The 12,946-nt window shown below is 48.4% G+C and overlaps 5 protein-coding genes across 5 annotated transcripts; 3 read left to right on the top strand and 2 right to left on the bottom strand.

Annotated features, from left to right (window-relative positions):
• Window positions 1–196: 196 nt before the first annotated feature.
• On the bottom strand, window positions 197–1,778 carry BDV38DRAFT_234855 (NAD(P)/FAD-dependent oxidoreductase). The gene has a single exon (XM_032053283.1). It carries the CDS (start codon window positions 1,455–1,457, stop codon window positions 237–239), a length of 1,221 nt encoding a protein of 406 aa, XP_031918530.1. The 5' UTR covers window positions 1,458–1,778; the 3' UTR covers window positions 197–236.
• Window positions 1,779–1,951: 173 nt separating this feature from the next.
• On the top strand, window positions 1,952–3,457 carry BDV38DRAFT_234851 (NAD(P)-binding protein). Its single transcript, XM_032053282.1, has 5 exons — window positions 1,952–2,119; window positions 2,184–2,389; window positions 2,442–2,519; window positions 2,588–3,045; window positions 3,111–3,457. Exons 1-5 carry the CDS (start codon window positions 1,965–1,967, stop codon window positions 3,369–3,371), a joined length of 1,158 nt encoding a protein of 385 aa, XP_031918529.1. The 5' UTR covers window positions 1,952–1,964; the 3' UTR covers window positions 3,372–3,457.
• Window positions 3,458–3,523: 66 nt separating this feature from the next.
• BDV38DRAFT_125141 (Zn(II)2Cys6 transcription factor) lies at window positions 3,524–5,877 on the top strand. Its single transcript, XM_032051190.1, has 3 exons — window positions 3,524–3,793; window positions 3,850–4,721; window positions 4,774–5,877. Exons 1-3 carry the CDS (start codon window positions 3,586–3,588, stop codon window positions 5,767–5,769), a joined length of 2,076 nt encoding a protein of 691 aa, XP_031918528.1. The 5' UTR covers window positions 3,524–3,585; the 3' UTR covers window positions 5,770–5,877.
• On the bottom strand, window positions 5,539–7,280 carry BDV38DRAFT_125131 (2-hydroxyacid dehydrogenase). The gene has a single exon (XM_032051189.1). The coding sequence runs from the start codon at window positions 7,026–7,028 to the stop codon at window positions 5,985–5,987; it is 1,044 nt and encodes a 347-aa protein (XP_031918527.1). The 5' UTR covers window positions 7,029–7,280; the 3' UTR covers window positions 5,539–5,984.
• A 4,620-nt stretch (window positions 7,281–11,900) lies between these two features.
• BDV38DRAFT_277990 (uncharacterized protein) lies at window positions 11,901–12,431 on the top strand (the record flags this gene model as incomplete). Its single annotated transcript, XM_032058617.1, has 2 exons — window positions 11,901–12,112; window positions 12,209–12,431. 2 exons carry the CDS (start codon window positions 11,901–11,903, stop codon window positions 12,429–12,431), a joined length of 435 nt encoding a protein of 144 aa, XP_031918526.1.
• Between the last annotated feature and the right edge of the window lie 515 nt (window positions 12,432–12,946).

The raw sequence follows: 12,946 nt of genomic DNA, 5'->3' as shown, positions 1-12,946 counted from the left end.
AGTACTATATAGGCGGACAGAAATGTATTTGTACCTTTATAATTAACCCTGTCGTTTTACTATGAACTGTCTAATCGCCGTTCCTTTAGTAAGAGAAAGTATGGAAACAGTTAGAAATATTACAGGTCCATCACCGTCTTAAATCCCGGTGATAGGCAGTCCGGTATGCTGCTGTTTGGAAGATAGCTATAGATTGTTTGCATTGATTTAGTCAGTGTATAATTGTTATTCATGGCTCAGATAACCGCTCTCTCCGTCAGAGGCTGATTCTCTACAATCCTCTTGTATGAAAGCGAACTCAGATCAAGGGTTTGGAAACTTCCATGAACAATCAACTCGGCAATACCACGCCCACATGCCGGTGCCTGTTGACTGCCGTGACCCGAAAAGCCCACGCAGAAGAAAAGGTTATTGACCTTGTCGTGTGCCCCAACAATGGCATTATGGTCGAATGTGTTGAACTCATAGTGGCCCATCCAGGCATTTGTAACACAGGCACTGGCGAATTTTGGAACACGGCGAGTGATTATGGGCAGAATCTTTTCCTCCCATGCATTCTCCGCGAAGCTGAAATCATCGACATCCACGGCTGTATCCGGTCCGATTGGTGGGCAACCGACGAGATAGTCCTTGGCTCCGTACGAGCGGAGATGGACACCAGTTGGATCGATGGTTAATGGCAGATCCTGGGGGAGTGGTTCGTCGACAGAGAAGATGTAGGTGTACCGCCGTCTGGCCTCAATAGGCAGGTCAATACCTGCCAGTCGAGAAATGGTCGCGGCACGAGTCCCCGCGGCGTTGACAAGAGTGTCCACCGTGACCTTTTCCCCAGTTTTCAATGTGATGCCACGGATTTTATCCCCGTCCACGGTCATGCCAACCACTTCATTTCCAATATAGTCGACCCCGTTTTCGCGGGCCGTTTGGCGGAGCCATTGGACCATGCCGAGGGCATTGAATGCACCCTCGTCTATGACATTGAGACTTCCACTGTCGATATCATCCGTGTAGAAGAATGGGTACTTCTGCTTGATATCCGTCGTTGAAATAATCTGAGTGCCCGCTCCGCAGCTGGCCTGCAATTGCTGATCCTTCTTCAGCACCTCTGTGAATTGCGTGGAATCAGACAGATAGAGGTATCCGAAGTTGCGAATAGGACCATCCGGCACGCATTTGTCCGGTGGAAACTCAGCCCCAAAGCGTTTGACAAAGTCGGCAGCATATTGTGCGATCTTTACGTTGATGGCTGTGGCAAATTGTTGTCGCATGCAGTTGTTGCTGGCTTTGGTGGCGGAGAATTGCAACGAAGGATCACGCTCAACGACGAGCACTGAGCCTTTGAAGTTGGGGTTTGTGCTGAGATGCCATGCAATCGAGGAGCCGCTGGTGGCACCGCCGATAATTACCACGTCGTAGTGGTTACGGCTAGGAGAGGTGGGAAAGTCGCTTTTTGACATTTTGACTAGGTAGGAAAGATAAGAAGGAGTTCAACTCTTCAATAGTATGTATGAGTTCGGGGTGTTTGATCTTATCCATTATGTATGAGGTGGCTACGGGTTTATATAGCCTATTCTTTCGATTGTATTGCAATGTCGCACAGCTAAAATGACGCATATCGTGACAAGCCTATACCCAGTTATTGCGATATATCGTGATAAGCTTCTTGATCAGTTGAGATGATTGATAAGTTTCCATGAGTCAACCTCATTTGGTTATCGTGGTGTATACTAAATACACATTGAGATGTACGAATAGGGTTGGCCAAGCGTGGAGTGGCCAAATACGGACATCCATGAAGTTCTCCACATTTGCAGCCATCGCGATAAGCTGCCAAATTCGTAGGTTCATTTCTAAGCAGGTGTGGGTCACGTTACATCATTTGATCCAATTACGGATTAAGGGCCATGAGAATTAGGCAGGAATCCCCGGCAACCCTAAAGTCTATCTACTCCAACTGGGTATATATGTTAAGTTGGCAACTACTTGCACTAAACTTCAATTCAACACTAATACACAACCTTCTACGCTTTTCACATTTATTATTTCGCACTGAATTACCTTCCTCTGCCCTTAATAACTACAGCTGCTGCTCTACCTACACAATGTCTCGCATCTTCATGTGAGTACTATGAAGACATAAGAAGAGATCGAAGACAGCACACTAATGCGGTTATTCCAACCAGAACCGGTGCCACAGGATACATTGGTGGGGATGTTCTCTTTGCCCTCACACAAGCCTTTCGCACGTCGAATATCTCGGCCTTAGTTCGGAGCGAAAGTCGAGCATCTCAGCTCACAAAGACGTTTCCGTCCGTAACTCCGGTCATTGGGGACTTAGATTCCACCGCCAAGATCACAAGTGAAGCCTCAGAGGCCGACGTTGTTCTTCGTAAGATCCTGCCCCTGTTCATCGTAATGGGCAAGCTAACTCAGGGGGAAAGATCTCGCCAGTTCAAATCACCTAGCCAGCGCCACTGCCATTGCACAAGGGTTGACAGAAAGCAAGCGTCAAAAGCCAGGTATTCACTCCACCTTTCTCTTAACCCTTCCTGCTTTCCACAACTCCACCATTCTGACAAAACACTAGTATGGATCCAAATCTCCGGTGCAAGCCTTCTCTCCGGACCCGACATCACAGCCAATGCCTACGGCGAACCACGCTCGCAAGAATTCAATGATTTACAAGGCATATCCGAAATCCGACGCATCATCACTTCTTCGCCGAAGCGCGCCGTCGACAACCTCCTCCTTGGTCTCTCCGCCACAAATCCTCACATCAGAACGGCCATTATATACGGACCACTGATCTACGGTCGGGGAAGAGGCCCCGTGAACCAGCGCAGCATACAGCTCCCAGATCTAGCAAAATCAACTATTCAGCACGGCCATGGTCTCCAAGTCGGCAGAGGTCTCAGCTGCTGGAGCAATGTGCACGTCTCGGATATTGCGCAATTGGTTGTGAGGTTGGCGCAGGAAGCGTCTAACCCTCAAAATCCATTGATTTGGAATGAGAATGGGATTTATTTTGCTGAGAATGGAAAGATGGTGAGTCAAGGCCACCTTCCTTTTGAATAATTATTGGAGTTTGCCGTTCTAATTATTGGCTATAGCCGTTTGGGGACATTTCTCAACGGGTATCTTCGTTTGCTGCTGAACAAGGCTTTATCAAAGACCCCACCGTCAAGAGTATCGATGCCAGTGCTGCAGACAAACTGACTGCCCATGGTGCCGTGCTGTGGGGAACGAATGCTCAATATACTGCTGCTCGAGCACGAGAGCTGCTGGGTTGGCAGCCACAGGGTCCCAGTCTAGAGGAGGAGATTCCGCGAGCTGTGCAGGAGGAAGCATCCCAGTCCAATTCCAAGCTGTAGAATGGCTATGACTATATAAATCTCTTTAGCGGTTGTGAAGCCTAAATAGTATTAAGGTATTTTTTTAGATTTAGTATGGTGGTGGGGCTCAGTAGACCCGGTGGCAAAACCCCATTAAATTAATTTAATGGGTTACGATTTAAATATCATCTGGAATCCCTTCCATCTTCTCGCAAATCCTTCTCTTCCATGCAAACCATCTGAAATATGCAGAATGTTGCAACGTAACCGCACCCTTACTGGCTGTGGGACCTGTCGCAGTCGTCATGTAAAATGTGATGAAAGTCGTCCGGTGTGCCAGAAGTGCCAGCACCAGGGTTTGACATGTCTGGGCTACGAACGCCAACTGATGTGGGCCAAAGATGGCCTACAAGACAGTCCTCAGGATCCAGATCGGGTTTTCCGCCGACCATTATTCTCTGGTAACGATTATTTCATGATAGACGACCGAAGAGCAAGGGGCTAACCCATTTGCCAGTGGAGGACCAAGAGCGGATGACGCGAATGACTGTCGATAGTCTCGGTCGGCAATCCGCGACTGCCGCGTTGACCAAGCTAGATGGTGAGCACGGACGAGCTGAATCACGCTGGGAGCATGATTCATTCCGAGGTCCTTTCGGAGTCCTGAAGCTACCACCGAGCGTGGCATCTCCAAGTGGCCACGATGCATCTCAGCCAGACCCGGCCGAGTCATCCCAGGCGGACTGGGACTTCCTCTGGCCTCCATTGGACTCCGCTCCTACCATTGCAGAGGATGACCATTTGTTTGATGGGCTCTATAACATAGCTGAAGATGTGGAAGACGTGCCCAGAGCAGACCTGTCGTTAGATATTGACCCTATCCCCAATAATCTGGAGGTGCTATTGCCAGACGCTCTAGGTATCATTTCCGATGGATTTCTCAGTCAACAGACTTCCCTCCCAATGTCTCTAATACCCAATCCCTCCCTTGCACTGTCAAGGAGCAAGTATATTCCATCACAGGCCCCTGAACTACTCCGATATTTCAAAGAGAACATTATCTCCCTATCATTCCCGTTGAAGAATTGTCAAAAATGTCCCTGGCAGGCCATCCATCTTCCCACCGCAATGAGTACATACGCAGAGCTCAGCATCCACCAGACCGCTAGCCATACCAGGCTCTCCCTATTCTACTCACTGCTTGCCGCCAGCTGTCTCCATATGTTTTCACGCAATCCAAATGCCGTAGACCTGAACATGTCGTCAAAGGGGTTCACACAAATAGCCAAGCAACATCTCGAGGTGGCCCTCAATGAGGAAGTTCTTGGATCAAGACGTGCAAAGTATAAGGAACTGTTAATGGCTGTTCTCTCGATGGTCATGCTCTCGGTATATCCCTCTTCCCTTTTTCAGCATCGATTACACCATTAATAAACTTCAGATATTCCACGGAGAAAATTCCAATGCTCAAGCCTTCTTAGTCGACGCGGAGTATCTCATTCGCATACGAGGGCTACCCAAGCCACACAAGTCACTCAAAGTTCGCTCTCTTCACCATGTCTACACATACATACGTATCATGGCTGAGAGCACGTGCGGCTGCGCACTCCTTGATATATGCCCCGACCGCCCTAGTTCCAGTTTACTTGCGATTGAATCCTCGCCTCTCTCCCTACGCAGCTTCCGTGTGGCGCGTGACAGCCTGGACGAAGAGATTGATCTCACCTTGGAGAAAAGCGACGAAGTTGGCCACAACGACATCCATTTGGAAGTGATGGGCCAGTGGAAAGACACGCTCTACCCGGATATCTATGGAGTTCCGGAATCATTGATGACTCTTCTGTCGCAGACAATCCGTATTGCCAACGAACGTGAGCTACTACATCGCAACACTACGGTAGACATGAACATACTCCAGGACCTGGAAAAACGCGCAAGCCTCCTCGAGCAGTACGTTCTATCCTGGGTGCCACCATCCCGCCCCCAGCCCTCCTTAATACGTCACACGGCCATTGAGAATAGCGAGGATAGCGACCACAATACATCCCAGCTATTGATGCGAGCGATGCACCAAGCCCTAATTCTATTCTACTATCGTCGGATTCCTAACATAAGCGCCCTGATTCTCCAAGATACTGTCCGGAAATGCCTGGATTTCCTGCAGCGCAGTGACAACGCACGTGCTGAAAGCGTGCCGAATGATACAGCAATCCTTTGGCCTGGCTTTGTAGCTGCCTGTGAGGCATTGGATCCCGACTTGCAACGCGGGTTACTAGACTGGTTGGTATCCACCGGCCATCGTACATCTCTCTCTTCTTTTTCGGCCGCAGCCAAGACTGCACAGATGGTTTGGGAAGCGCGTGACAAGGCTAAGGATTATACGCTGAGTTGGTTTGATGTTATGAAGCATGAACGATGTCCGATTATTGCAACTTGATATTTTCCTCATTGGTTGATGATTATAAATGAATTAATGAATATTATGAATATCTTCGTTTGAATATCGGTCATAACCATATGATAGATAGTTTGATCTGGATCCTAGGCATCCAGGTGTCCAGGTAATAGAATAAATTCAGCGTTCGGCAGTTCAACGTCTCCAGCAAGAATAAATGACATCCTTGTCAACTTCAGTCGATGCCAAACAACCTACTACAACCGCACAGGCTCCTTGTCTATTGGAACCACCAAATGACCCTCACGCACCAGCGAGTTCTTGCAAGTCCTCTTCATAACGAAGTCCTCCAAGTTCCCCAACGTAACTCCGGCGATCTCACTGAGTGCCTCCTCCGTGAAGAAAGCCTGATGGCCGCAAACAAGCACATTCGGGAACGTCATCAGCCGCATCAACACATCATCATGGATAATCTCGCCAGAATGGTCATTGTAGAACAGTGCCCCTTCTTCCTCATACACATCCAGCGCCACACCACCAAGCTGACCGGACTTAAGCGCATTGATAACAGCCTTAGTGTTGACCAATCCTCCACGGGAAGTATTGACCAACAACGCACCCTTCTTCATCCGTGCAAGATTCTCATCATTAATCACATGCCTCGTACCATCTGTGAGAGGACAATGCAGACTGACCACATCGCTTTGCGACAGTAGATCCCCTAGCTCCACAAACTCCCCATACTTTTTGAACTCCTCGCCTCCAAACGGATCATACGCCAGCAACTTGCACCCAAACCCATGCACTATCTTCGCAAACGCCAGCCCGATGCGACCCACGCCTACAATCCCCACCGTTTTCCCGTAAAGCGTACGGCCCAAAAACCCCTCAAGGTTGAAGTTCCCCTCCCGGACGCGGTTAAACGCACGATGTGTCTTGCGATTCAGGGTCTGGATCAACGCCACTGCAAACTCGGCGACCGCTTCAGGGGAATACGAGGGGACGTTGGCGACAAAGAAGCCGAGGTCTTCGGCGACTTGCAGGTTGATATTGTTGAAGCCCGCACAGCGGAGGAGAATGGCGCGCACGCCGTTTGCATAGAGAGTTTGGAGGACAGGGGCATCCAGCTGGTCGTTTACAAAGACGCAGACTGCATCGCTGTCTTGTGCAAGAGATACGGTCTCGGATGAGAGGGCGAATGAATGGTAGGTTATCTCACAAAGGGTGGGGTGTTGTTTGCGGAGTGTGACGTCAATGTAGTGCTTGTCGTAGGATTTGGCGCTGAAGACTGCGAGCTTCATATTGTACGATAGGAATATTCTCTGTTTCAGGTAATCGGGGAAGTCGCATTGACATGGATGGGGGGGAGCTTTGATTTCATTTTGTTTGAGTATTAGGTGGGTGGTATGACCGTGGCTTGATTCTTGCTTGCGTCGTTTTAGGGCTTGGCTGAGGGGTGGTGACGTGTAGATGCCGTTCCATGTAACCCTTCTTTCTTCTACCTTGTACCTTTCTGATTCAATATTCTTTGTTTCAATTCAATGCAATATAACCAAATAATTGAATGAGCTATTCAATCAAGCAATGAGCGAATTATTCTGATTTGATCACCTGCATTGCGATCTGTAAATCTAGTACTCGTATTTTGGGGAATCAAAGCAACTTCACCCGCCCCGGTATATCGCACGTTACACACAAGAGAGTCCAGACCATGCACCTATATTGTCAATTCAATAGTATGGCGTCTAACTTCACCGTTGCCACGTAGCCCAGAGTCTTGCAGACGAATATTTAAGAGATAGCACTCTCCCTGAGCTCTGCGGTTGGAAGCCAAGAAATCTTCTTTTGCTACAGGTCATGAGCCTGCCTGCCACTTGACTTATATAGTCTCTTTCTTCTATTTATCAAGAGTCTTTCTTCCCAGATGTCTCAAACAGAGTGTGTCGCAAGGAATCAATGGTGTATACCGTGTGTGAGATTATGAACCCAAGAAGCACCTGGAACTGGGCACGACACAGAAAGTCCATGTAATACTTTCTTCTCCTCTTTCCTAGCCTATCAGTCTGGCTCTTCTAATCCTTAGAGATAGACCCCCGGTCCTGAGACGATGTGGAACATTTGTGTAATGATCTCTTCGATGTGGGAGATACGCAGCCAAGGTCTCGACAATATCACAGGCGTCATACAGCCACCTCCACCAGAGGCTACCGGTAGTGAGTGTACCAAGGCCTTTTGTCTACATCACCATCTGTTTGCTGACCACATTCAGAAGTAACAAACCAATCTGCGGAGCTACTAGTATGAGTTATATGCAGGGAGCTACCACAAGAAGAGTAACTCAACAACTTACGTCCATACTTACATCCGTCATGACCGTGGTTTGTCAGATTAGAAAGTGATCAGCTTACGGCCCTGTCAAGGAATTGTGCCAAACTATCTGGTCCCATGTGACATGGGTGATCTAACAAAGCTGGCCGTTGCCATCTTGTTCTTGCCGTCTCTCATGGATTGCTGAACGTGTCTCCACCCGGGCGATCTCGTTCTCATCGATGCCGCCGGCTACCACGCTCTGCAGTCGTCTTTCCGATTGTCTTTGGGGTCGAAGGAGAAGCTTATCATCATGACCCAATATCCAGTGGTGGCGCTTATCGTATATCTGGTGAGCACCCTGCGCCAGGATTCTTAACCATATACTAAACCTGAACGCATCTGTAGGCCATTGCGGAACGCTACCCCGAGCACCATCTCCACTTCTATATCTGCAGGTCCACGTCACAAGTATTCCAGAACCGCCCAAAGACGATTGTGTGAACAGCGTACCCACGAGCGAGGAAGCCCGCGATCCACCCCTGGGCGCTGATGAGAGTGTGCCACAATTTCACATAGAATGGATCCCAGTTAACTGTACGACTTCAATACCAAAACCACAAGCGCCACGGATCTCTGCTCCCCGCGGCAGCCCGCTGGTGGACCTCACAGACCTCAATAGGAACCCAATCCCGTCCAAGATATCTATAAACCAGACGGAGACGATGTCGGTCAAGGCAGAGAAATCGGCAGTGAAAACAGTTATACGGAATCGGAGATATTCGAGTAGAACACAGAAGAGGAGAATAAAAATATAACACGACAATACTAATAAATTGTTAAACCCAAGTTACTTACATAAGTTATAGCTTTCAGACACTCCAGGACAGACTCGAGATATCCTATCTAACGAGGATAAGTGGGCAAAATATCTCCGATTCTTCTCTCTCGATACATCAACCGGTAGGGACCCAACAACAGACATCCTAATTAAGAGGTTCCTTCGCCCTATCTATTCCTATCAGCTATTCGCGATTTGGTAGGTTCTCTGCCAAGAAGCAAAAGAACAATACAGTAGTATACTGACAGATAAGATAGAGTTGGGAAAAATATTTATCACCCAGACAGTGTCCGTGATCACATATTACATATATCTCAATCACAAGGAAGTCAAGGCATCCCGGGTCGCCCAAGATGGGCAACACCATATCGAGACCGACAATGAAAGACCGTGTCCCTCTACTGCAAGCAATACATACCCCGTGGAGTGTCCTTGTGTGGCAGACAGCTCAACCGCGAAGATAATACCAAAAACCAGGCTACAAATCCACACAGTGCCGGCAAAGCTCCTTCCGGTATAGGCTTCGGAGTGGGCCAAAAATATCAATAAAAAACAGACCGGGATAACAGTATACATTGTATACCAAAGACAACTGGCACGGAGAACCTCCATACCTAGAAAGTCTTCCACATACAATCCTGGACAGTATAAAGAGCAAGGAACTCTGCCAACAAGATTAAGACCACACAACGGTGACCGTATATAAAAAAAGGGGAATAGGAGACCGAGTTCCCGGAGAGATTCGAAAGGCAATCGCGATAGAAGACCTACCGACATTGAGAGCAGGCCTAACTGGGATTGTTGGCCTCACATCGATAAAATCCTTTAGTACACGAACAGCCCACCCACTGGGTATCGATATGACCGTCAGGGTGCCCGCAAGAACAGTGAAGGGAGTCAAGTATGGAAGCTATATAGACCGGCGTCGGTATGGGGACACCGTGGTCTGGTCACGGGTCTTTCGAGATGAATGCCACGAGGGAAAACGAAGAGGAACGCAGTCTCCAGAACAGGCCCGCCGGCAACTAGGCACCGGGATATTGATCGAGCACCGGGGACGCTGGGGACTGGCCGTGCCTTGACATGCGCACGTAAGATGGTGCTGATGAAGCCCCACGTGAACCGTCTGCCCGAGCGATAGGCCGCTTGTTCGTGGATGATGGTGGCGAGGCTGCAACGTTTTTGGTAAGTCCCGAGTTCACCAACAAAATTGATTTTTCTCTAATACTTTTAGAAAGTCCATATGCTAACACTCCTCATAGGATAGTACAAGCTTTGAACTCTGCAAATGAACGGGTCCTTGAAAATTGTATAACTTACCAGTTCAGGAAGTATACAATCGCACTGGACTATCTACACATCCAGCTTCCCGCTCAGCCTTGGGGACATTGCTGTACGCAGGATCGATACCTTCCATGGTGGTGAGCCCAAGCTCATTAGATTCAACATGAGAGTTGGTGATCAAACCGGCTTCATGTATGGCCTTTCCCGTTTAACGTGGGCTTTAGCCGCGCATTACACGTCCTGTATGTCGTCGGGGACATGAAGGGGATCGACTACCCCAATCTGCTACATCTGCAAGCACGAACGATAGCGACATTTATCCAGACCGTGATATCTATCAAGGATATCTTGAAGATATGCCAGAAAGCTGTGAACGTACTGCAGCAAGAATCAGCGCTTTATCCGATAGGAATCGCCCGTATTCCAAGCTTCTCTGTTTGATATACAACCTAAAAAATTGCGATGCTTTCACTCCAAATTGCCAGAAGAAGCTGGTAACCACCCGAGCTCTACAGCACATGAACCTCCTTCCTGCTTACCAGTCGTGCCTTTCAACAATATCGTTCGTGACAAGGTTGCTCTACTTCGCTATCACTATCAACGACGGCCTCTTTCTATTCATGCTCTCTATATTACTCGCCAGGCCGCCTGTGATGAGATCAATCATTGCCCGGTAGTGTTGATATTGGGCTACACAGGAGGTTAGAGTATTCGGATCTCCAAAGATTTTAGATTGAAGGTGTTTATATATGAAGGAGCAATACACATGTGGTTGCACCAAAAAGGTCCCTTCATACAATGCGATGATAGGCGAAGCACACCAACGGGCAAGCTAGATGAATTGGATGAGCTCTACAAGTTCGACTGATATCGAAGGAGCCCCACCGTTGTGTGGACATGTTTGAAATGGTCCATGGAAGAAGGAGTTGATCAAATTCGGCGTTGACCCAAGGACTGGGCCCGAGTTTCGGCGTTATCAAGCAGTCACGTTTGACCAGGTCGACCTGAGCATTGGGAAGTGGGCAACTATTGCCCAGACCATCTAGTTGGAAGGGCGGCAACTGTTATATTCAACAATGAAGATGGGCCATGGTGGCGGGAGTAATAGGGCCGATGTTTACCTTCCCGTTTGGCAAGTATGTCACGAAGGATGAGAAGTGGGTGATCCTCACTTACCGAGACACTTGCTCGGAGGGGGTTCTTAATCTTGGAAGACGTGGTTGACGATGCGGTTAAAGATCGTGGCGCAATGGTAAAGGCTGGCAACACACTTATGGGGGAAGACGATTCGGCAGATATACTAGCCACGCCAATAAGTCGACGCAGAGCAGCATGACGGGAACTGCAAATGACAGAGTCCTATAAAGATCTGATAAAGCAGATCAATCCCAGCGATACAGTCTACAGTGTCTAAAATGTTGTGAAGATCGACCCGAGTCACTGGTCCACCTTATTACTCAACGACAAACGCATGGCCTATCGTCGAGAGACGATACAATCCTTCTATCGAAGCACTTCCTTGCCGTGGCTACTACTTCACAAGTGGGCCCTGGAAACATGCTCTCGTAGCCTTGGGTATTGACCTGCAAAACCTTTAAGAACTCATCATGGGAGCTTAAATCGGCTCGATATTACTCGCCCTCTGGCCTTGGCTAGGTTCTGAACATTATGTCATCGCTTGAAAATTGTGATGCTTTTACTCCAAGGTGCCAGAAGATTGTCGAAACGAGATTTCGCAAAAATGCCAGACTACCCTGCGGCCTATGTCCAGGCGTTGCGGGCGGCCGGGCTCACCACCCGGTCGACCCACGAAGATATCGCCCTGCTCGATGAAGAGAGCCTGAAGGATCTATTGGTCAGCCTTCTCCAGGTGCTGAATACACTGGAGGCGGCTGGCACTAGTACTCATATGATCCAGGGGTTCCTTCGCCCTATATTGCCTCATCAGCAAGTGTCTAAAAGTCTCCGCGCTTGATAACATCAGGCGGCTGGTACTCATAGTCAGACAGTCGATTCTTGAGATTATTATCACTTACCTCAGATCCCAAGGCGGATAGAGAATCGTCTCGGGAAAGTATCTACTCCTGAAATCCGTACCGACCATAAGTCTGCAGAGGCTGGACCCAGTCAACCTACAGCACGTGTGACTCGATCAGCATCAGCCGCCGCGGAAGGATCCTCATCTTCATTCCCATCCTCTAAAGGAAAGGAGAAAGAGCGCTCAACTGCAGAAATCGAGAAGATCGAAATGAAGAAGGTAGAATGGGAGTAGCTCGATTAAAAGGCTATTGGCACTATCTGTTCATCAATATCATACGCAATCAGACATGAAGTTATCAAGATGGAGACCTTAAAGGAACTGTGGAACTACCTGCAGAAGAAATTCGATGTCTCCGCTGACGTTCAGTTATTCGAAGGTCTTCAAACCGCCGTTCACACTCATTTAGGCATCTACAACTCCTGCAATAGGTCTTTGCGCTCATAGTTGAATTGTTCGGACCGGTTGAATCTCATGGTATAGCCTATAGGTAGAAAGGCGCTTGGGGTGGGTTTGGAGAGCTTCCAACCTTCTTCTTTGGAGTGGTCAAGGCTGTTACTAGGTTGTATCCCTACTGATGTACCTCCAGATATCATGTCAGGCGGGAGCTAGCATACATTATACCTCTCGAGAGACCTATAATGCTCTCTGTTAAAAACAGAGTCTATTTTGTAAGGTCTAGGCCGGTGTACTGTTAGCTCAAAGAAGCTGTTCTTGATTTAACGTCATAAAAGGGGCCAATACATTGT

This window comes from Aspergillus pseudotamarii (genome assembly GCF_009193445.1).
Source record: "Aspergillus pseudotamarii strain CBS 117625 unplaced genomic scaffold BDV38scaffold_4, whole genome shotgun sequence".
NCBI classification, from domain to species: Eukaryota; Fungi; Ascomycota; class Eurotiomycetes; order Eurotiales; family Aspergillaceae; genus Aspergillus; species Aspergillus pseudotamarii.
Note: the sequence above shows the minus strand (reverse complement) of the source record. Positions and strands in the feature narration are given on the sequence as shown.

Bases quoted from the DNA above. Each gene is read 5' to 3' on its own strand.
- BDV38DRAFT_234855 (XM_032053283.1), bottom strand. From the start codon at position 1,457: ATGTCAAAAAGCGACTTTCCCACCTCTCCTAGCCGTAACCACTACGAC.
- BDV38DRAFT_125131 (XM_032051189.1), bottom strand. From the start codon at position 7,028: ATGAAGCTCGCAGTCTTCAGCGCCAAATCCTACGACAAGCACTACATT.
- BDV38DRAFT_234851 (XM_032053282.1), top strand. From the start codon at position 1,965: ATGTTAAGTTGGCAACTACTTGCACTAAACTTCAATTCAACACTAATA. The intron at 2,390-2,441 runs GTAAGATCCTGC...TCAGGGGGAAAG, and splicing joins AGAGGCCGACGTTGTTCTTC to ATCTCGCCAGTTCAAATCAC. The intron at 3,046-3,110 runs GTGAGTCAAGGC...TATTGGCTATAG, and splicing joins TTGCTGAGAATGGAAAGATG to CCGTTTGGGGACATTTCTCA.
- BDV38DRAFT_125141 (XM_032051190.1), top strand. From the start codon at position 3,586: ATGTTGCAACGTAACCGCACCCTTACTGGCTGTGGGACCTGTCGCAGT. The intron at 3,794-3,849 runs GTAACGATTATT...CCCATTTGCCAG, and splicing joins CCGCCGACCATTATTCTCTG to TGGAGGACCAAGAGCGGATG. The intron at 4,722-4,773 runs GTATATCCCTCT...AATAAACTTCAG, and splicing joins TCTCGATGGTCATGCTCTCG to ATATTCCACGGAGAAAATTC.